The sequence below is a fragment of the Aythya marila genome (genome assembly GCF_965140915.1).
Source record: "Aythya marila genome assembly, chromosome: 5".
NCBI classification, from domain to species: Eukaryota; Metazoa; Chordata; class Aves; order Anseriformes; family Anatidae; genus Aythya; species Aythya marila.
Window position 1 is genome coordinate 17,504,455 of NC_139046.1, and position 21,670 is coordinate 17,526,124.

The 21,670-nt window shown below is 39.6% G+C and overlaps 1 protein-coding gene across 1 annotated transcript in view; it reads right to left on the reverse strand.

The window, feature by feature from the left end:
• Window positions 1-3,767: 3,767 nt before the first annotated feature.
• KCNK13 (potassium two pore domain channel subfamily K member 13) overlaps window positions 3,768-21,670 on the reverse strand; it is a 64,808-nt gene continuing 46,905 nt past the window's right edge. Inside the window, exon 2 of the mRNA XM_082761193.1 lies at window positions 3,768-6,913. Within this exon, the coding sequence (XP_082617319.1) occupies window positions 6,021-6,913 (893 nt within the window). The 3' untranslated portion in view covers window positions 3,768-6,020. The remainder of the gene's footprint in view (window positions 6,914-21,670) is intronic.

Consider the following 21,670-nt stretch of genomic DNA (forward strand, 5'->3'; position numbering starts at 1 on the left):
GCCGGAGAAATTAAACTCTGACACAAACGTCAAATTAACAAAACGGAGAGGATTTTAGCAGCTCCAAGCATGTACATTTTAAGGTTATTTAAGGTTATTTTCATTTTTCTTCATGTACATCCTTTCCTTCTAAAGGTAATAAAGTGCAAGGTTAAGTTGTCTCAGATAAGACCACAAACAGAAAGGACTGGTAGCATTCCATTGCTTTGAAAGGCAGAATAGCTTTGAAAAAGCAAACTTTGATAAAGTTTGAAATCCAGGGCACCTTGCCTCTCTCTAGTAGCTTCTGCATGGACACCTAATAGGAAGTCCATTTGGAATCCAGAAACTGGCACACTTGCTTGGAAAGGAAGCCCAATAATTCTTCTTTTAATCAACCCTTCCCTTTATAAAATGCTAGGAAGCTGAGGAAAAGGATATTTCATTTTAAACAAATCTCACTTTCCTCAAAATCTTAGTGAATGTATATTCTTCTGTGCTATTGTAAATAATTTTGAATCATTAAAACTGTAGGAAATGTTAGAGCAGAACTAAGAAAAACAAAATATAAATTAGTGTTTCTATTCTGTAATATTGTTCTTATATTTCTTTAAGCTTTCAAATATCTGCAGTGACTGGTTTTTTCTCTGGTGTCACATGAAACAGTTCTATAAACATGGGGCATTTCAAAAAGCTTCTGTCTCCCTGGACCTGAAGAGTCATTCCCTGTGTTTACGCTGTGCGTCTGTTGAATCTGATAAAGAATAGGGCTGTGTTGTTCCATCTTGATGGGCAATGGCTTTAATTTTCCTAGTGAAATATGATCTTTTAGGCAGTAAGCACAGAGTATTGTGTAGGCATTGTTGCCAAGAGATGCTTAGAAAATAGGGAAGTGGGAAGGAGTTGTATTCTTATTTCCTGGATTAAGGAAAACACTACCATGAAGGCTCTCAAACAGACAGATTGCTCTGGTATATTTAGCAGTATTTTCTGCCCAGTGGAAAGACAACACTTGGTGATTCTCCACAGCTTGTACACAGAATTTTACAAAATAATTTTACTACTTCTTGAAGGAGTCCAAGGAATTACAGCACTAGCCCATTTTTAGTAAACTAAGTCAAAATAAGAAAAGATGTAAGCTGAGCTGCTGTTCCACAAGTGGAGGCATTGGCATGGCACAGCAAACAGCTCCACTTCTGCAGCCGTAGAAGAGGAGTCATCCAAACAACTTAACACCCTCCACCTCTAGAGGAAATGTATTCAAATGCAATGTTAATCAGAAAGCTTCTCCCCCAACCTGACCTCTTTCTCTTGATTAATTCAGTCTGAGAAACGGAGCCAGTTTGTTTTTCCTGCCCAGCCCAACCTCCTATTTCCTATTCAATTTCTAAATGTGTCAAATATAATTAAAACTGGCAGAGGCCAAGATTAAATCAAGCAAACTGTAATCATTGCTTGTGCTGTTGGGTAGATGCAAAGCATTCACCATAAAAGGCTTTTAAATAAATGAATTCAGCTATTACTGCATGGCAGCACTGAAACCTTGCTCCGAGTGCCTGAACTTTTCAGGGACACTGTCAGGGCAGCTTAGATTCAAGACCTAAAACATGGCTTGGGATCTCAAATTGCCTTAGGGAATTGGCTACCTAACTTCCACTGAAAGTCAAAGTGCGGCAGGAGGTGAATTGACTTTCAGCAGGAACTAGATGCCTTTGAAAAGCCTATTCATATCCTTGTAAACACAGGACTGTGCCCTTTGCAGAGATAAATGAGTGTAACTCTGTCAGCGCCTACCTACCCACACAGCAAAGCAATCAATGAACAAATTTTACAAAACCTAAGACTGTCCTGAGAGCTACCTTTACTTAAACTATTAGATCATATTTTCTTTAGCCTTAAATATTTCCTTTTATCGTGCAATAATGATAATTTACAATACTAATATTATTACAGTGTGGCATAACTATAAACTCAACTTTCAAAAAAAGTTAATTTATTAAGGAGTATCAGTTTAAATCTTCTAGCTTGCAACTTGCTATTTAATCCAGTGGCATTAGAGATACTCCTGACCTTTTAATTGCAAATTCAGAGCCTCAGTACATCCAAGATTTCACAGAAACATTTTTGCATTAAAAAAATAAAGTCCACATCTCATTAGCCATAAAGCAAATTCATATCAGGTAATGAGGAAACACGGTAATTTTGAAAGGTTTCTGTCTTGCCAGCTGATATTTTAGTTCTAAGCAATACAGAATTAAGATTTAAATTAGACATCTTTGAAAATAGATCCATGGCTACTTGACATTATTTCCTTTCATTCCTCATTTCCTCATTTAATTCCTCACTGCTTTCATTTGCTAGAAATGTGATGTTTCCTGTATATTTGGCACTCTTGTAACAAATTTTGCCTTTTTTTAGCATATGTATGCTTACATCTCCACATATTCAGTGTCTTTAAAATTCTGATGCTACATTATGAAATGAGCTTTTGAGGATTTCTGTCCAATACCTTTAGAAAAACAACTGTAGTAGTACCATTGGACAAAATTTTCCCTTTCCAAACTTGAGGTCTTCTTTTTAAATCCCTAATATTCTCCTAGAATTCCTCTGGCCACCCAAGGAAAGCATTCTGCATGGCTTCTTAAAGACAAAGTCAGAGGTGCTTCGGGGACAGCATGACTTCATGATAGAAGATGGCATGGTCACAGAATGTACCAGCCCTTCAGCTCTGGAATGGCAATTCACATCTGAACAGAGGTGATTAGCCAAAATTAGTGCACTTATTCCCTCTTTATCTTCAGTGGACATGAAACCAGACCACAAAACAACTGTAGACTGTCTTGCAACTGGCAGGCTCTGGTCATGAGAAAGCCAGAGCTTGAGAGAACAGAAGGTTGGGGCTGATGAGGAAAGGCAGAGCTATTGCACACCAAAAATCTCACTCAGCCTTGACCAAGGTTAAGACTGCATTTTATGGCCTTGCTTTCATAACTATAGATGTTTTCAGATCTATTGAATTTGATAAAGATTCCTCTGTGGTGATGGGCAACCAGGGGTTGGTATCACAAGGAATGGAAAGGAGCAGTATAAATGCTCTTGGGAGCAATGGAAACCACCTCCTATTGATCCGCTGCTGGGATGTGTCATATTCGGAAAGATAAATATCTCTGCAGAATTGACTGTGCAGATTGTAATGTTGTATCTATTTCCATCAGTGTATATGTATTCCTTTCTCCTTCAATTTTCTTTTTCACCTATTTGCTATGAATGTTGCCTCGTGTTATTTTAGTTGTCTCACTGTGTACTGCTTAGAGTTGTAGAACCAAATTTGAAAGCTAATTAGGTATGGAAGGATGAAGGTCAAAATCCTGTATGGAAGCCAGATCCTTCATTAATGATGACACAAAATGATAGAATAAATGGACTCAAGAAACTTACATGTTTTGGTTGTTTGTCTAAGAGGTTAATTGGGGCATTGCCTTGATCATCAGGGAAAGGGATTAACTTCTATCTACAGTGCTCAGCAAAATCTGACATTTGCACCTAAGAACTCATAACTAGCACAAATGGAGAAGTAAGCTGCACTTTTCAAGTCTGTGGCTGTTCTGACCAGGATGAGCTCTCTGCTTAAGCAATGGGCTGAGTCCTAAATTATTTCTGATAGTTGGCAGCACAAGGAATACTCCTGTAACAATGAAATCTTAGGGCACAGGCATTGCTGAATGAAATCAGAAAGAAGACTTCAGAGCAGAACTTTTTTGTTTTTATATGCAAGTCTTTTTATTCAGTAAGGTTGAGACAGAAGATTTTGGGAGAAAAAAAAAAATGTAACAACATAATAGATCTTGGGTACTATAATATGTCTAAAACATCTCAGTGGAATTTTTTCCAATATGTAACACCTCCCCTCCCCACAGTGACAAATAAGACCGCTCTTCTCACCAAAGTTAAGGTTTGTGAACCGATTTGGATTTCACATGAGCACTAATGTGGGGGGATACCATTAGGCATATTGCGCTGCTGTACAGGTGAGTTGATACTAGACTTTTGACTACTGACTGCAGCTTGAAGCTCTCCTTGCAACTAAGGACAGCAGGATTTGACTTTTAATCAGGATATTTTAATTGTAACATGTCAGGAAGAGCTAGGAATTCTTTTCACTTGTTTAGTGCAGTTTTTTAATCTAATCTCTGGTTTTGCTTTATGATAGGAAAGGATTCCAAGAGGTATGTTTTTATTTTCAAATTCAAATATTGCTTAAAATGAGTATTAAAATGTTATCCTGTAGTATTAGGAACCTAAATAAAAGAGTTTCTGGTCAGAATGAACAAAAATAATATGATATTATTTTGCAATACAAGTTAAACTGAAGAAGCTATCAGCATTGTTCCATATGAGAGAAATTACGAACTACATAGGGGTGTTGCCTAAAACTGTAGTATTCTGAAAGGTTTTCTTACTAACAGAAGTGAGAAAACATTCAGTCCTGATGCATGTACTATTCTCTTTAGGGAGAATTGGCTCAGGTCCTTTGTGACCCATTCTGCTTATTTACACTCTCATATAGTGTTCAGCTTTAATGCACTAAGAAGAAACTGGAATTCAGCCCAGACTTCCTTAAATTCTTGCTAGAGTTTATGTTAATTTCATCCCTTTTTTCTACAGTTATCTAACAGAAAGCGTGATTTCACTGTCGTTAAAGATCACCTAGTCTCCTGTTTTCATTTTCTTCGTGCTGTTATTATGCTTCTCAATGAAGTCTCCTTTCTAGTCATAATGAACACTCAGAGCATTTCATTGAGAAAAATGAGGAGTTAAATATTTTTTATTTCCCTAATCAAGACCCTGTCTTTATCATTAATGAATGCCAGAAAACAGGTGAAGAATTACATTAGAGGTAAAAAGGACATTGCCAAAGTGATTTTGTGATCACAGTCACTTATAATAATGCACTGAATGTTGGCATGGCAATCTAATTGCAGAATAAAGCCTGCTCTGTAAACCCAGTTACTAGTTGCATTACACAATGTTGATGTTGAACTGCTTCAGTCACAGTTGAGCATAATATGGACAGAAATTTCTAAAAGTCTATGGTCGTTATTGTGGAATAATTCATACAACTTGTCAGGATGGTGATTTTTACAATTTGATAGTTTTGAAACAGAAAACCACAGTGATTCAATTCTAGAAGGAAATTTAGCCTAGAAAAAAAAAAAATCATGTTTTGCAAATAGAAGAAAAAAATGTAAGGTAATTTTTTATTCTATCTCTTTTGACAGTATCCTTTTAAAGGGAAGACTAAATCAAATTCTAAAGGTCAAATTCTCCTCTCATTCACATCACAATAGCTCCAGAGTTCCTCTACTGACTGTCAGAGAATCGCTCCAGATCTAAACATTTTTAGTGCAGCAGAACCTGGCTTTTCAAGCCTAGATGTTTCACAACATCGAGCCTAGATATTTCACAAGAACACATGTTAAGAAGTGATATTTAAAAGGAAATTGTTTTTCTATTCCATTAAATTAAATCTGTAGAAGGACAGAGTATGCTTTATAATGATTCCTCTTTTGGTTTCAGATAAGATACCTTCAGAAAACAGTTATGAAAAGTGTAAGACGGAAAGCTCAAAACAATCATTGAATTAAGTATGTGTCCAGAAGACACTCTTGATTTCTTCCAATACCACCGATTTTTTTATCCTGAAATCTGTATTTCACATAAATGGAGAAGTACAGGGCATGGAAAATTGATCTGAAGGCTAAACAGAATTTCTCCTGCAGTAGTCTGTTTGAGGAATGGAAAGAAGAGGAAGAAGGGGAGGAAGGGGAAGAAGGAAGGCCGAGACTGGTGCAATTCAAAGAGCCAAGATATTAAGTGGCAGCCCAAAAAATGTGTGTGAGAGGTCTTCCAACAGAAGGTATGCTTGTCACGTGCAGCCCACCCTCTGGTGACACTCTCCCTTGCTACTTCCATTTGATGCCTGTTGTTGCCGTATGTGCTGAAATGCTTCACACTGTGTCACTGGTATTTCTGTTACTGTTTTACCTGTCCACGCTTGTCTCTGCCAGTCTGTTATTCATAATTGCTAGGGCTCCAACCCCACCAGAGAATCCATTTTGCTTTGAATTAGTGCTCATTTGCCTCGGGTAGCCATTGGCAGTTTCCGACAGCTGTTTCTGCATGATGGCCAGTGACACTTTATTGGAGGCCAGGAAGTCTTTCATGGAGATCATCTCTCCTGACAGCCGGCGCCCATCTGTGTCGCTCTCGTTGACAATGTCAGTCTCGATGGAGATGTTTCTCCGGCTGCGCATGTTTCCCGGCATTACCACATTCCTCCGTGACCGAAATAATTTTCTTTGGCATCTATGGCAGCACCTGCAGTCCAGCTTCTTTAGTATCCAGTTTATGGATTGTTTGATGACAATAGAGATCACGTTAAATAAGGAGTAGATGCAGCAAACCCCCATGAGTATGAAGACAAAATTGCCAAAGCGGTAAAGGCCCTGGCTCTCATACTGGGTGTTCTGGCTGCTGACCAGATCACCAAAACCAATGGTGCTGAAGGCCACGAAGCAGAAGTAAAGTGAGTCAAAGTAACTCCACCCTTCAATTGGTGTGTACATTGCAGAGGCACAGCAGGAGATGATGAGTGATGCTACACACAAAATCAACATGACGTAGTACACTGAGGGCTTCCAGCCCGCCAGGCTGTCTGCCTCCGAGGTCCCCGAGCCTCGCCGGCCATCATGAGGGAGGACGCCCTTCCTCCTCAGCTGCTTCTCATGGCAGGACTTCATGACATAGGCTATGACAGTGATCAGGCGCTCCAGGAACAGGTTAAAGAACAAGATGGTCCCTGCACATCCTATAAGGCCATAAAATATCAGAAAAATTTTGCCTCCGACAGTGGCTGGGGTGGTCATGCCAAACCCTGGAAGACAAAACAGAAGGGTTTTAAAAAAATAAACCTTTAGTTATCACATCAGAAGCTTTGTCACAGGCTAGACAGAGGAACTGGCAGCAAATCCCTGTGGCACAGCTCAGCTTGAGGAGATAAAGGACTTTCTTCCAAACTGTTACCTGCTTGAGGCTCACCTCTTCCCTGCAGCAAGGGGAAGGAAGTTCATGCATTTCCTCCAGAACCAGAATGAAACAAGCAAGAGCAAACACAAAGGAAAGAAAACAGAGGTTATTGAAGGTCTGGATTTTCATCTGGTTGGTAGGCTCAATCTGTTCCCCATTGCACCCTGGTTCATTTCTAGCCTTGGGGTTATCATACTTGCTCCTTCCTTCTGATGCTGTTCTGCACGGGGGATCCAATCCAAGGATGACTCTCACCTCACAGGCACAGGAGTCTGTCCCCACCAGAGCCGTACAACCCGAGACGAAGCCTTTCTGTGCCTCACTGAGCTAACTGTGGGCACAGATGGGACATGGGCACCCAGTATCACGTCCAACCCCAGTGTTGACTGCTTATTATCGGCCTCTTTTAAGTCAGCATTGATGAAGCTTTCTTATTTGTCCATGTCCTTCTCTGCAGCTAAAATCTGTATTTGGGACCTAACAAATATCTCCTCTGGTCTCATTCTCTGTCAAGGAATTTCTCAGGTCAGAGGTTTCCCTTATCTCCCTCCTTTCCCACAGCTTGCAAATAGCAATTTTGATTTGGTTAAAACTGCCGTTAAGACCTACTTGTTTTACCAAGAGGTTGCTGAAGAATAAAAAGTGAACAAGCATGTCCAGAACAACACTGAGTAAATTAGAGTAATATGCATGATAAATAAGTTTGCTGCTGTTTTATTAGGGTCTGGAGAAGATTAATAAGGGATAAAATAGCTCATCAATTAAGCCAATCCTGGTAGAAAACAGCAAAATCATGTCGGACAAGAGACAGAGTTATTTGTTTCCCTCACTTTGCAGTTGTGAGATGCTAATTATAAAATAAAGAAATTAGGCTCTGGGAAATAAAGGAAATTGTATTTGAAGTGTGACACATTTGTGCTTGGAAGATAGACAACTACAGTGTGAAGAGACTGTGTTTCCCAAAGCTCCGAACTGCAGTCCTCCTCCCACCACTGGAGACCTGCTACCAGCACAGATCCCTCTCGGAGGCTGCTTCTGCTCCCATATGTTTAGGTGACAGCCCCTGTCCTCACCCCTCTGCATGACTCTTGCCCTGCAGAGTAGTGTCCCTCTGAGACACACACTCCAAACCCCAGCTTCCAGGGGACCTGGAGGAGGCTCCAGCCTCCTTGTCAAATTTCTCTGCTGGAGGGAGCTGGGCTGCTGCTCTCTGTAGTAGGAAACAGGGCAATAGAGAAATCAAACTGACAAAATGTTGTTCATGACAGCTTTTTGCCATTGTTCCTCCTGGCACACAAATGTTTCCATCCACCTGCTTTCCCCTCCTTCTCCTTGAACCGATCCGCCTCTAATCCTAGTTCTGATGCTGACTTATTTTCTGTGCAGCCTGTTATATGCAAGTCATGACCTCCACCCTGTGGACAGACACGCAAAGACCGACAGCCAAGGGGAACCTCTGCAGCCGGTGGGATCTGCCCAAAGCGGCGGCGGGGAGGTAGGGGAGGGCTGCCACATCCAGGCTGGGCAGAGACGGAAGCTGGGCAGCCTCTGGCACAAGGTGGCCGGCAGCGGGGATCAGCGTGTGTGCCAGATGCTGTACAGTAAAAGCTCTGGCAAGAGAGATGCATTTATGGCAAACGGTGCTCACACCTGCAGCGTGGCATTATGCCTTTGGCTGCTTCGTCCCCACCCGTGGGCACTTCGTGTCAGGGGCTCAGGTTCAGTGGTCTCTGAGCTCACATCTGCCTGGGCAAAGACCCACCAACAAAGGCTTCACAAAGGCACCCAAAGAGGCATGGCAAGAAAGGCACAGTGAGCTATAAATACGCCAAAATGCAGAACATTGATCCAGGAGGCAGCGAGCCTGAGTGTGGCTCTATCCGGTGCCAGTTCCTCCTCTTCAGCTGCTTTGACCTTCTGGAGAAAATGTATTTTTTAAATTCACTTTTCTGTTTACAAATCTCAATATGGAGCAATCAATGCTAACATTTCCAGAGAAGCACTAAAATGGGAAACCTAAAAGCAGTATTACAATAAAGATATTAATTTTAGAAGCACTTTCCTTTTAAGACCATTTGTCAAAAGTGACCTATAAGCTTTTAGTCACAGAACTAATGTTAATTCTTGAAATGTCTTGTATTTACAAGTACTGGACGACACTGAGTCTGTTCAACTTTGACCATCACAGCTAAAATTAATCTGGTATATTGTATTACAGACTAGGACTTGACTGACAATAAGTAATTTTTTCTCCAAATGGACTCTTGGGGTGTTTGAAATTATTCATAAATCCAAGTAAATTTGGTGAACTGTTTCAACAAAGAAATGCAAGAGTGCAAAATGGTAAAAGGCTGAACCAGTTGAAATGAAAGAGACTGTTTTCTTTTGGTATTTTTGTGGCAAAACTTTTCATTTTGAAAGATCGGTCACCTTTTGGTTAAAATCTCTCAGTTTGAAGTAAAACAAATGGGAAAAAAATGCAATACATTTCAGAGTTTTAAAAGCTTAATAATCTTAAAATGTAATGCAGCATTTCACTAAGTGTCAAATTAAACCTACCAAAACTTTCATTATTTGTTTCATTATGTTTTCCAATACAACTTCAGGTCAAATTTTTTCCCATTTTTTCCACTGGCCATCAAGCCAGAAATCTCACTAATCTCTACTAAATAAATTAATGTTTTCAAAACCCCTTTTCATACAACAGCTCTGCAAACACTACCTGGGAATAAATTGCTTTCCTTGCTTTGCTTCTCTCTTTTTTGTTTCCAAATTTGTATAAGGAAAAATAAAGCTCATTCACAGACAAAAAGACGTGATAATGGGATTCATTCTTGTAGTAAAACTGCTGACAACACTGTGCTGTGCCAAGCATGAAGACCTATGGCTTAAATGAGTTCCTTCATTAAGTCAGTGAAAGCTCTCACATCAGACGCTGCCCTCTAATCAAAAGACACTGAAATAAGCCTGTTGGCTGCGTGCTGGGGTCATGCACATTACTCAGCATCGGAGGGGCTGTGAGCTCTTGTCTCTGAGAGGAGAGGTGCCTGCCCTGGGGCAGGTGTCTCCATCCATCACATCTGCTCACTGGGACACCAGCAAAAACATATTTATCCTCTCTCTTCTGCCTCAGATACCCTACAGTGCAATGGTCCAAAGATGTGGATTCCCTGCTTTGCTTGCAAAATGCCTTTTTGACAATTTGGTTATAGACCAGGAGGGTGAGGTCTGGGGTAACACTACAGCACTTAAAACTGAAATACTGCATTTTTTTTTTTCTTCCAAAATATAATGTTAAAAAACAAAACAAAACAAAACAAAAAGAACAACCTGTCAGGTGTCTCCATAGAAGTGAGGCTCTCTTTGACAACCCCTGATGCTGCCTGTGTGCCAAACTGAGCCAGGGGGACACGGGCTGCGAGGCGTCCAAAGTACAACTGGCATGCTTGATTGAGGCAGCATTTCTAAGCCAAAATAATTAATTGAGTATCTGAAATACATCAATTTGGAACTGAAATCTCGGCGCAGTTGTAGAACACCTATTGATCTGCCTGCTGTCTTTCCCAGGTCTCTGCACCATCCCAGGAAACCCACAGGTCTGCTGTTTGCCATTGCGTGGCATTTCTTTGCCATTGCGAGGCCATGGCTGTCAGCTGAGGAGTGCCAGCTGCACTGGGGCTTGGGACTTCAGTGGGAGCCTGGGCGAGCAGCGCCAAGCTGCAGGGCCACAGAGCTGGGTCAGACCCCTGCCTCTGACAGCACTGGGTGTGTGATGCTCAGAGAAAGGATATAAAGAAGCATGAATAAAGAAGAAAGTATGAATAGAGTCATCTTTCCCTGGCATATCTTCCCAAGATTCAGCAATTTAGAGGCTTTCAGGACATCACATTTAATAATTTATCCATCAATCTTGTCAAATTCTTTTTCAAATAATTTACACATTGGGTCTCCTGAGGCAGTAAGTTCTGCAATTTAATTATGGTTTGTGGAAAAGAAATCTTTGTCTAACCTCCTACCTGACAATCCATTTCAGGTTTCCTACCTTTTGCATTGTTAGCTGTAGTGATAATCATTCTCTGCTCATTTTCTCACTTCACCGCCTGAGTTTATACACTTCTGTTGTTTCTTTCTTTCCCACTTCTTCTCCAGTCTGAGGACTTCTATAGTATTTAGTCCTTAGTTTCTATCTGCTCAGACATATTACCAGTCCCACTGCCTTGCTTGTTTCTTTCTACCTTAGTACAGTCCTTCAGAGATGGAGCAGGAAAATAACTATACACAGTACTTGCAATGTAAATGTACAATGAATTTATGCAGGACATACTGATGTGTCCTGCTTTGCGCTCTGTTTCATAGTAATTTCTGGTTGTCCATTTAATTGCTGTTGACCACCAAACTGATGTTTTTAGAGGCCTACCCACAGAGGATGAGACTTCTTGCTCAACAAGTGACGGGCGTTTGGCTGTTATTAAACATTTTTTTCCATGTGCACTATTTTGTATTTGTCACCACTGAATTTCATCTGTCATTTTATTACTCAGTTATTCAGTAATATGATATCCACCTGCAGTTCTTCACAGTGAAGTTTATAGCTGCCTACCCTGAATACTTCTCTATCTTATGTAAATGTTATCTATCTTGTCTTACATTGTTTATGACTGTTAAACGTACAGCTAGCAGCATAGAGCCTCAAAGACCCTGCTGTTAATGTGCTTCCATTTCAAAAACTGAATAATGATACCTAGACTTTTTTTTTTTAATGGTTTTTTATCAGTGATAGGAATTTACTTTTTATCCCAGCAGAATTTTATTTCTTTGGAGACTTTGCTGAGGACATTTGTGAGAGTGCTTCTTCAATGTCTAGGTAACCTGTAATTTTTGTGAGACATGACTTCCCTCCTGAAAAGCTCCATCATCTCTATCAAAACTCCTACTAGCTCTGTTCTTCTTTACAGTTTCCCAATGTGCCCCTATGGAAGACAGACTTTGTGGCTTATGGCTCCTAGGAACATCTTTGCATCCTTTTCTAAAAACTGTTGTCACTTTTGCTATTTATTATTTTCCTTGCACCAAAAATGATTTTAAGTTATAAATCACACTTAGTTAAGCAGCAATTTCATGTCTGAGTTCTTTTATAAGTCCTGAAAGAAAAACTTCACTCCTAACAATTTGTAAGAGGTTACTCCAATATGACCCATAGAAGAGAAACCAACGGCAAATATATAGATGGGAAATGCCTTAGAGAGCAATTAGAACAGCAGTGTGAACCATACAGCTGAATAGGGAAAGAGTAAGAAGCCAAACTGCAGACTGAGAAGCAAATACAGAATGAAATTATGAAATCAGATGAAAGAGGAAATAAAAGCAGTGGCTGACACTTGCAGGTTATTTGAAAACACAAGATTACTTGTGATGAAGAAATAAAAACAGGAACCACAGGAAAAAAATGCTAGTGATAAACATTTTTTTTTATAGTATGAGGGATGCTGATGACATTTAATGAACTTTATTTTATAAGTTGAGTGACATTTCTTGAAAAAGAGTTATTTCGTGTAGAAATCAAGATTATAGTCAATCAAGCGAAAATCACATCATTTTGAGTTGGAAAAAACAAATGTTTTTATACTACCGAAGAGTGTTTCAATGGATTTGTTGGATGTATCTGTGGATATGGCACTGTTATTAACATTGATAGATACACATGACAAATCCTAAGTATGGCAGCATGGCAATGAAGTACAAATTTCAAATTTCTATTCTGAAATCAGCACAGTACTGATTTGCCTGTGACCCATGATCCATTGATTACTATAGCCTGATATATTTCATGTTATTCAGCGAGACTGAGCGACTACATTCCTTGTAGTTTCAATTTTCCTTCAATTATTGTCTTTTTTTTCTTTTTTTAATAGTGCTTAAAAAAGAATTTAGTTTTCTTTGCTGAATATACACGCTAATTCTGAATTTCTCTGTAGCAGAGCTACGTTTGCAGAAGTTGGAAGGAATTCAAACTCCAAGCAGAGTCAATAAAAATTTTCTAAAGCACCACACACCTCCTACGCAAAACAATTTTGCAGATTTCATCTTGGCAGCAAAAATTCTGTCTTGAAGATTGTTATTTCAAAGTGCTCTAAAATCCACCTGTAAGTTCAGAGTATATTGTATGCCTTTTCCAAAAGGATACAGGGATACTTAAGAAAAAGAATGATAGAAGAATTGTAAACATATTGACAGTGTAATATGATCATATTCCATGGTTTCCTGAAGCGAGTAATAAGGATAACCAAAGAAAAGAAAGCAGCTGTAATTCTTATCAATAGTCAATTTGACTTGTGTCCAACAGGAAGCTCTCCTAAAGATGAATAATCTGACAGAAGGTGAGTATTGACCAATATTAAGCAAATGTTGTTCTCAATCTAACAGAAACAGGTTTATATCAAAATACAAGAGGAAACAAGCATTATCTTGCTATAATTAATCAACCCTACAAAATAACCAGTTTCTCTACTTTCTTTCTTCAATATCCTGGTTTATCAGCCTTTGAAAATCTAGAAAAGATTATTTATAACAAGCGCCAGCCTCCAGAAGCTGGGCGCCAGGACAAGGCTATGCAGTGGTCCCACCCAGCCATTCTCACCCTGCCCACGTCCCCCAGCCCCATCCCATCTCATTCCCCTGACGGGGCATAGCCCAGGGGACTTGTGCCACCCTTGCCCTGGTGTTCTCAGGAGGCCACAGCAAATGGCCTTGGCAAATCCAGATGTCTACTCCAGGCCAGTGTGGGTTCATCTCATCTTTTCTGTTGCAAACTACTCCAAAGCTACCAACTGCTGCAAGCATTTTTTTCCTACGTCATTACTGCACTTGCTTCCTCTGCCTGGTGGTGCACAGTTTGGCACGTGTTAATTCTGGATTTTCTGACATTCACAGGTTATACCAGTTAAACTTCCAGTTTTCATATCCTGGTACTCATGGTGCCATGAAGAACTATGAGAAACTGTTCATCAGTCCTAATCCTTCATGAATGAAGCCTGAAGCACCAAATATAATTTGTGTGTAGGAAGGCTAGGACAGACATATAGATTTTACATTTCATTTTGGATCATGAGATTGGGTCTTTCTATTGTCTTGCAAAATACCTCTTTTTTTTTTTTTTTCCTGAGAGGTTTCATTTCCTTTTTGAATGTGTGCTATCAGAAGTACAGCTCACTGCTCCTGCCTTCCCCACAAAGAGGAAGTGGGTAGAAAGAGGGGGTAACGCTATAGCAACAATAATGAGTCATTGCGATGCTAGAAATATAAATATCTTCATGAAATGGCTTTCCAGTTTAACCTACAATCAGAGCTCTTTGTGTTGTGGCTCTATTCCTATTGCATTTTCTGTTTATTTGATTAACTCTCTTCCTTGTTTTACTTTATCAACTCTACTTTGGTCATGACTCACTGGGGAAATGCTGAATTTCACCAGTGGAACAATCACAAGGAAATGTTTGAAGATCAGGAAAGGTGTAAACCAAACTAAATATGACCAAGATACTCAACTACAATGAGGAGATTAAGAAAACTGTAATTAGATAAGAGAAATATAGGAAGTCCTGGATAACTGCAAAGACGCTGACCCTCTTTCTTCCAGTACACATTCTGTGCTGAGCTATTTCTGTAAGGGTATGGTGTGCCTCTAAAAGAGAGGCAGGAAAAACCACTCTAAGAGAAGCTGTACTTGAAAGACTTTATTGAGAAAATGTCCTGTACTGTTCCCACAGTGTCAAGACACTAATAATGTGGCAAAATTCACTTCTGCCATAATAGTTTATTCTTATGCTCTCTGAGCAGGATAAGTAGTCCTAGCAAAACTAGTTCTTCTGGAGTAATCCTGTCACCAGCAGGAACGCTTCTAGGAACACTCTCAAACCACCTCACATCATTCCCCTTGTGACAGCAAGCTTATAATAGAGTCCTGTATTGTAAAGGAAGGAGGACAAAAAGTCCTTCCCAAAAAGAGAAGAAAAAGACATATTTCTGTGGTGACACACCTACAGTCACACGTGTTGTCAGAAACACTTGTTTCAACTTCTTGACCTTCTCTCTAAATACAGAGGAAAAAATGAGCTAGCTGAGTCCTGAGTCCTAATATTAATTAAATAATTATATTTAATGAAATAATATTTTCTCAGGGACAGCCTAGTGTGCCATGATATGTATTTCATTGGCGATGGTATTCTGTTGTGCAGGTAGCTCCATGGTGGAGAAGGGCTCAGCCTGCTGGGAAGGCAGGGCCCGTATGGCTATAGCAGCACTGCTTTGTGCTATCTGTTCTTCTGTTTCATGATGTTCCTGGTGCCTGTGAGTGCTGCACCTCCTGCCTGGGCATCCTGAGTGCTCTGGGGAGTCGTAAAGCTGGAAATGCCTCCAGGGCTGTTAGGGCTGAGTCATATCCACAGATAGACCACTATGCTGAGTGACCGGCTGATGGTGACCTGGTACCCTGCCCTGAGTGGCGTGGCTGCTGCTTCATTCTGTGCCAGGCTACATTTGCAGTGTCATGCATCCAGCTCAGGAAGACTTAGAGAGATTGTGACCTTCTGCAGAACTCCTAGCAGGGGTAAGTCCATTCCTAAAGGGCAATAGTGAAGCTGAAATTAATGATATAACATGTTTTGATGAAGCTATAAATATAGTTACCCAAGTACAAGCTACACTTTCTCATATATCTTGAGATTTCTTCCCCCTTGAGCTTATCTGGAGAGTCATCAAACCTGGCAGAGAGCACTACTGCCACTGTTTCAAAGACTGCTGAATTACTTCCAAAGAAGTGAGGCCAAACCACGTGGCAGAAAAGTTTCTCCTTCAGCTCATGGTAGCAAGAGTTCAACCAGTAAAACCAGTAAATGAGTCTGACTCATTACAGCTACTGAACTGTCCTATCTTATTCAAACATCATTCTTAGCTGTCCACAGTCATGGAAAACTACTATTGGGAAGAATTAGAATATTGAAGCTTGGTTTTAATGGTCCTTCTTGTGGTTCTACTAGGTTGGTTCATACATGTTCCTGAGCCACTCATGGCATGCATGAGCTTCTGGTGTGGCTCTCACACTTGGAGCTCAGGAGACTGCTGCCCTTGAGGTTTTGGGTAACCAGAGTACTTGGACCTGTGAAGCCAACAATACCAGGTTATCCTGAGACCCACCTGCATGTCCTGCCTGACTCCATCCAACAAAAGAAGGTGGGATCTCAAGATGTCCCCACCACCTCCCAAATTCAAACTAGGCCCAGAGTTCTCTGTCTTCAACCTTCCCCCCCCCCCCTGAAAACAGTAGGAGTCTGCTGCTTCTCTGCTGTATGAGATTTTGGTAGGATTAAAAGACAACTTTTAATGTCTTTACTCTCTACTTGTCTTTGGGAGGTAGAGAAAGTGGTTTCTCTTCAGAGTTACTGCCTTTCCCCAAGAAGCGCACTCCATGCACATGTGTATGCACAGATGCACACTTAGGTACACCTATGCACGTGTATGTGTATTAGAATTTGACTACATTTAAGGTCTCTTCCAGCCCAAACCATTCTATGATTCTATGTTTCAAAACCTTCCTAAGTGTCAGCATCAGGGCAGCTCTGCCCCTTACACCCGGGCACAAGAGCACAATGAGACCCAGGACACTAGCTTGTCCCCAAGGACCCTGCCATGCAGCTGATGCCCCATGCCTGCGTGTCCCCAGCAAAACATCCACACCAATGCATATTCTGAAAAGGCTCAGAAAAATTTAGACAGGGATAAAGCAGGGGCTTTCTGACTATATTCCCTGGAGTCTTAGGTGAATGGCCCAAACCATGCTTTCTTCTGTTTTGTAAATCCTCATCTTTACCAATCAACACACCAACTTTCCAACACAGCTATTCAAACTACACCTTCCTTGGGCAGTCATCTGTGCATACAGGGTAAACAGATGGACCTGGATGTGAAGACTCAAAAGGGCATCCCAGGTTCTTTCAATGAGCAGGTCAGGGGGCCTGTGTGGCTTGGTCTCTTCCCTGGACCAATCACATATCAAAACTGGAAAATGATTACTCAAATTCTAGATTACTATGAAATGGGAACGATTATAATGTACAAATCCCAAAAAAAAAAAAAACAAAAACAAAAACAAACAAACAAACAAAGAAAAACACAAAACACACACACACACACACACAAAAAACAACCAACCAAACAAACAAAAACCAGCAACAACAACAACAACAAAAACAGAGGAAGGATGTTGGCTGGTTTGGATAACATAGGCAAAATAAAAGAGAAAATTGTATTGCCTGTGACTATATAAAATCCTAAAATTGTGATTCAGTGGCATTTCCTTTTTATGTCTTTCAACAATCAAATGATAATTTTCCAAAACCTTTGAAGAACACAACACCAGCAGCAGTTCTGCAGACAGAGATGAGCATGGCAAAGGTGCTTGCTCTTAAACCAGTGCCAGTGTGCAAAAACAGCCGAACTGAAAGGAGGGAGATATGCTTTGAGGATGGTACCAGTCTCATGTTCAGCCTGTGATACACCAAGGATATAAAAGACTTGTGTAAGTGATTGTGCATAAAATTTATTTGCCTTCTGAAAACTGAATCTTGTAACACAGATGTAGAAGATCAGCGTCATGATGAGTGTGTGAATGGGACTTTGAGGGTAAAAATAGCAAAACTTTGGGGTTTTGAGTGATTTTGTTTTAGAGAACAGAAGGAAAGCTTTTTTGTTTTGCCTTTATTTTTTTATTTTATTATTTTTTTTGTTAATGTGTATGATAAAATGTCTGTATTTAACACAGTGGAGTTTAGCTCACAGGCTCACAGTGAGTCACTGTTGAAACCTGTCTGGAGACTTGAGTACCTGTTATTGCCATTCTTCTCTCATTTCAAATATATAAACCATATATAAACCACATGTTCTGCACTGAACAGAAACATAGCTTAAGAAAAGCTTCCAATTTTAAGAAATCTATGAGGTTTATATGAAAAAAATGCTAAAGGGACAACACTGGATGTAAAATATAATAAAAATTCAATATTAATAGAAAATGTCTTTATGGGGCTGTTGATACCTTAGTTACAACGCCCTTAAATAATACATGACTCTGTGAGAGACAGCCTCTGTAATTTTCATTATTTTAAGGCTTTTTTTTTTTTTTGGTATAAGATAATTCATGGGATCTCTACCATTCTGCTTTATGTAATTAAGTTTATATTTTATTTAAGGTTCATGCCAGGTCTTGTGTAACAAGTATACACTGCCTTGTTACAGTTCCATTGCAATCATAAATTCCACTTATAAATATTTTATACCTACCTTCTGGTTTCCCTTTATAATTTTTATGCAGTTTTTGAAGCCTGAGGTGCTATACCCAATGAATTTCCATCATCATTTTTAAGTCAATACACCCTGTGTCACTACAGGACTAAAGCACAGCTAAATTTTGAGAAAGCATTGTTACTCCTTTTTTTATGGTTACTTTTTATGACTTGTAGAACAGTCATTTAAAGGCTTGTGTATTTTTTATGTATTCTTAAAACACAGAAACGTTGATTTTAATTGCATCATCTTGATGTTACTAACACATCTGTATGTTTATAAATATGTTAAAATATATTTAATATATAAATATGTTAAAATAATAAAAAATAGCATTCTCATCAGTTTTAATTTTAATCACAACAGAACTATTTTCAAATATTTTCAAATTGAAAAATCAAATGCATACACATTTGGATTTAAAGTCTTTGAGGAAGGAAATGTAACAAATGGCAGATTTGCTATGCATGTTTGGTTAACTCATAGCACCAAGAGAAGTCTCCATAAAGACATATTTATAGGAAAATAACTCCTTAAAATATTGGCCTTTTCTTTTCAGTCCCAGCACAGTATGTTCAGCAGAGAGATATATAATGTATACATGGTATATATGAAGTGTCTGTAATGTTTGAAGAATCAAAATCAGATCTAGAGATCTCGAAGTGTGACTGAAACAGATATTTTAAAAAATTAATTTTTGACAGCCTCAATACATCTGAAGAGAAGATGAATATATTTATTTACATGCAAAACTGAAATATGCATACAATTATATCTGCATCAGATAAGCATAAGCATTTATGATGAATATGTATATATATATGTATATAAACCTTTTCTTCTGTTGAATAGTATACCTTGCTTACAACAAACAGTAACGTCAAGCCATAATTTGTCACGGCACAATAGTACTTTCTCAGAATCAGGACTGTAATGAACATTGCTTCAAGGGTATGTTTTTAAGCAGTCAGTCTGAGTAAATATGGTAACTTGAGCTATTAAGGAATAGGAACAAAATGTTGTGTGCTAATTAAGTTATGGGTTTATCTACACTAAAATTTTCCTTCTAAACAGTACAAATTTGTGTGTATTTTAAAGTTTTTCCAAGGTTAGTTTAAATTTTCTTTTTTAACTTTCATTCTTGGCATATATACACAAAGGACCTTATTTTTCTTGGAGGAAAAAAGTGTTTATGTAACTCCTGGAGGGATTTTTTTTCACCTAATACTGTAGGAAAGGTACATATGTCTGTAGCTTTTGTGAATTGCTTTTTCAGTCCAATATGTACTAATACATTTTTCCTCTGCTGTACAGCTTTAGTATTTTTTCCCATTTAGAGGTAAAGCTACTGACAATAAGGCAAGTTTTTTTTTTGTATTCAACAGTGGGAAAAAAAACAAGTGAGAATATGTGGTGTGTGTGTATTTTGGCAATATGAGGCTGAGATAACCACCTCAATGGCTTTTTGGTGAAGTGGGTTTCATAAAATTAATGCTCTTTCTTGTCTCTAGGTATCGACATGGTTGGAGCAATTTTATGTAACAGTGTCACCTGCATTTCAGCTAAAGGAAGATCTCTGCTGTGATAATTAGGGGAAGAGCAAGGGGAAAGAGAAGGGAAAGAGGAAGGGGAAGGGGAAAGGGAAGAAGAAGGGAACGGGGAAGGGGAAGGGGAAGGGGAAGGGGAAGGGGAAGGGGAAGGGGAAGGGGAAGGGGAAGGGGAAGGGGAAGAAGACAGGACAGGAGAGATCTTTTACATAGGCTGAAAGGCAGCTGGACTCAGATAAGGAAAGATGATTTTTGGTGATGTGAATAAACAGTTTATGAGCACATGTGTTTGTGTGTGATTACATCTTCCTAACCAATTTCAAGCTTTATCTTGATGACAGAAAGGCAGCCTGGGAGGCATCACTACCAAAACCATCACATGCCAAGGGCCTTGGCATTGCTACCTCAATGTAACAGAAAACCTCAGCCGGAAAATGAAGTTAGGCTGACACTTGGATACATCAAGCTGAAGGACAGATCAAAGGAGCAAGTATAAAAGCCAGCACAAACACCACTTTAGTTCCTCAGAGACTGACAGACAGCCCCCAAAAAGCTAAGAAAATGACCAAAAAAAAAATTCAGAATTACAAAGCAGATGCTTCAGGGGCTACAAATAAAAAGCAAAGAACATGAGCTCACACCATACAGAAAGAGCTGTTGGTATGGTATGTAGTAAGATTCTTGAAATATTCTGCATAAAAGAAGAAGAAAATATGATTATTCTGATTAAAATTATGAAAACTGGCAGACAATGATGACAGCTATGTTAACAGAGACTGTGACGAATATTTGCCACTGGAGAGCTGGTGATGTAGCACTGGCATTTCTCTGAGCAATTGCTATGAGCATATGATGAAGAGCTTGAACATGTGTTTTATCAGCTTTGAATTTCCTACCCATTAACATGTATAAGATAGATCAAAGACTAGGATTTAGAAAGGAGGCAAAGGCTATTTTTCACCCTTTTAAACATTTTAAAAGCAAGAAGTTATGCTGGGGAGACTGATGGTTGGACACTTGAATAAAGAAGCTAGTTTTGTGAAACAGTGCCAGGCTATTCCAGAGAAATCCTCTACAAAAGAAGCATTGTTGCCACCAGGTGCAAAAATGTCAAGACCAACTAAAGATTCTATACAGAAGAAAAAAAAAAAAAAAGAACAACCAACAACACACAAACAAATATTAATGACAGCAATAGACAGCACAGTGGTTTTTGGTTTGGAGGAAAGAGTAAGTCTGGACTGTGTGAGATTGTGCTGGCTTCTACCTGCATGACAGCAAAACATACAGTTTAGTTTATGTCTGCAGTTTATGTCCACCTGGTTCAAAAGGCAAGGACCTGCTATGCCACTGGGTGGCTGTGAGAGCTGCTGGCACTTTTCTCATGGGTTTCCTAAACAAAAAGCACCTGCCCCTGCCTGTGAACCACAAAACAATGCCTCATGCAGGGACTGATTCTCTCTTTTCCTGCCTTTCTGCATGATGCCCAACTCCTGCTCTCTGTGCATCAGCTGCCTTACCCACATGAGCAATTATAAACCACCACCACAAGCATTCAGAGAGACTAGAATTGAATGAGATTACAGGATGTTAAAGGGTGGTGAAAAGCTACTGAGGACATCCCAAATCAGAGGATGGCTGAGGTTGGAAGGGGCTTCTGGAGAATGCTTATAGGGTGTGTCCAGTGGAACATGAAACTATCTGAAGGATAAAAGGGATATAAG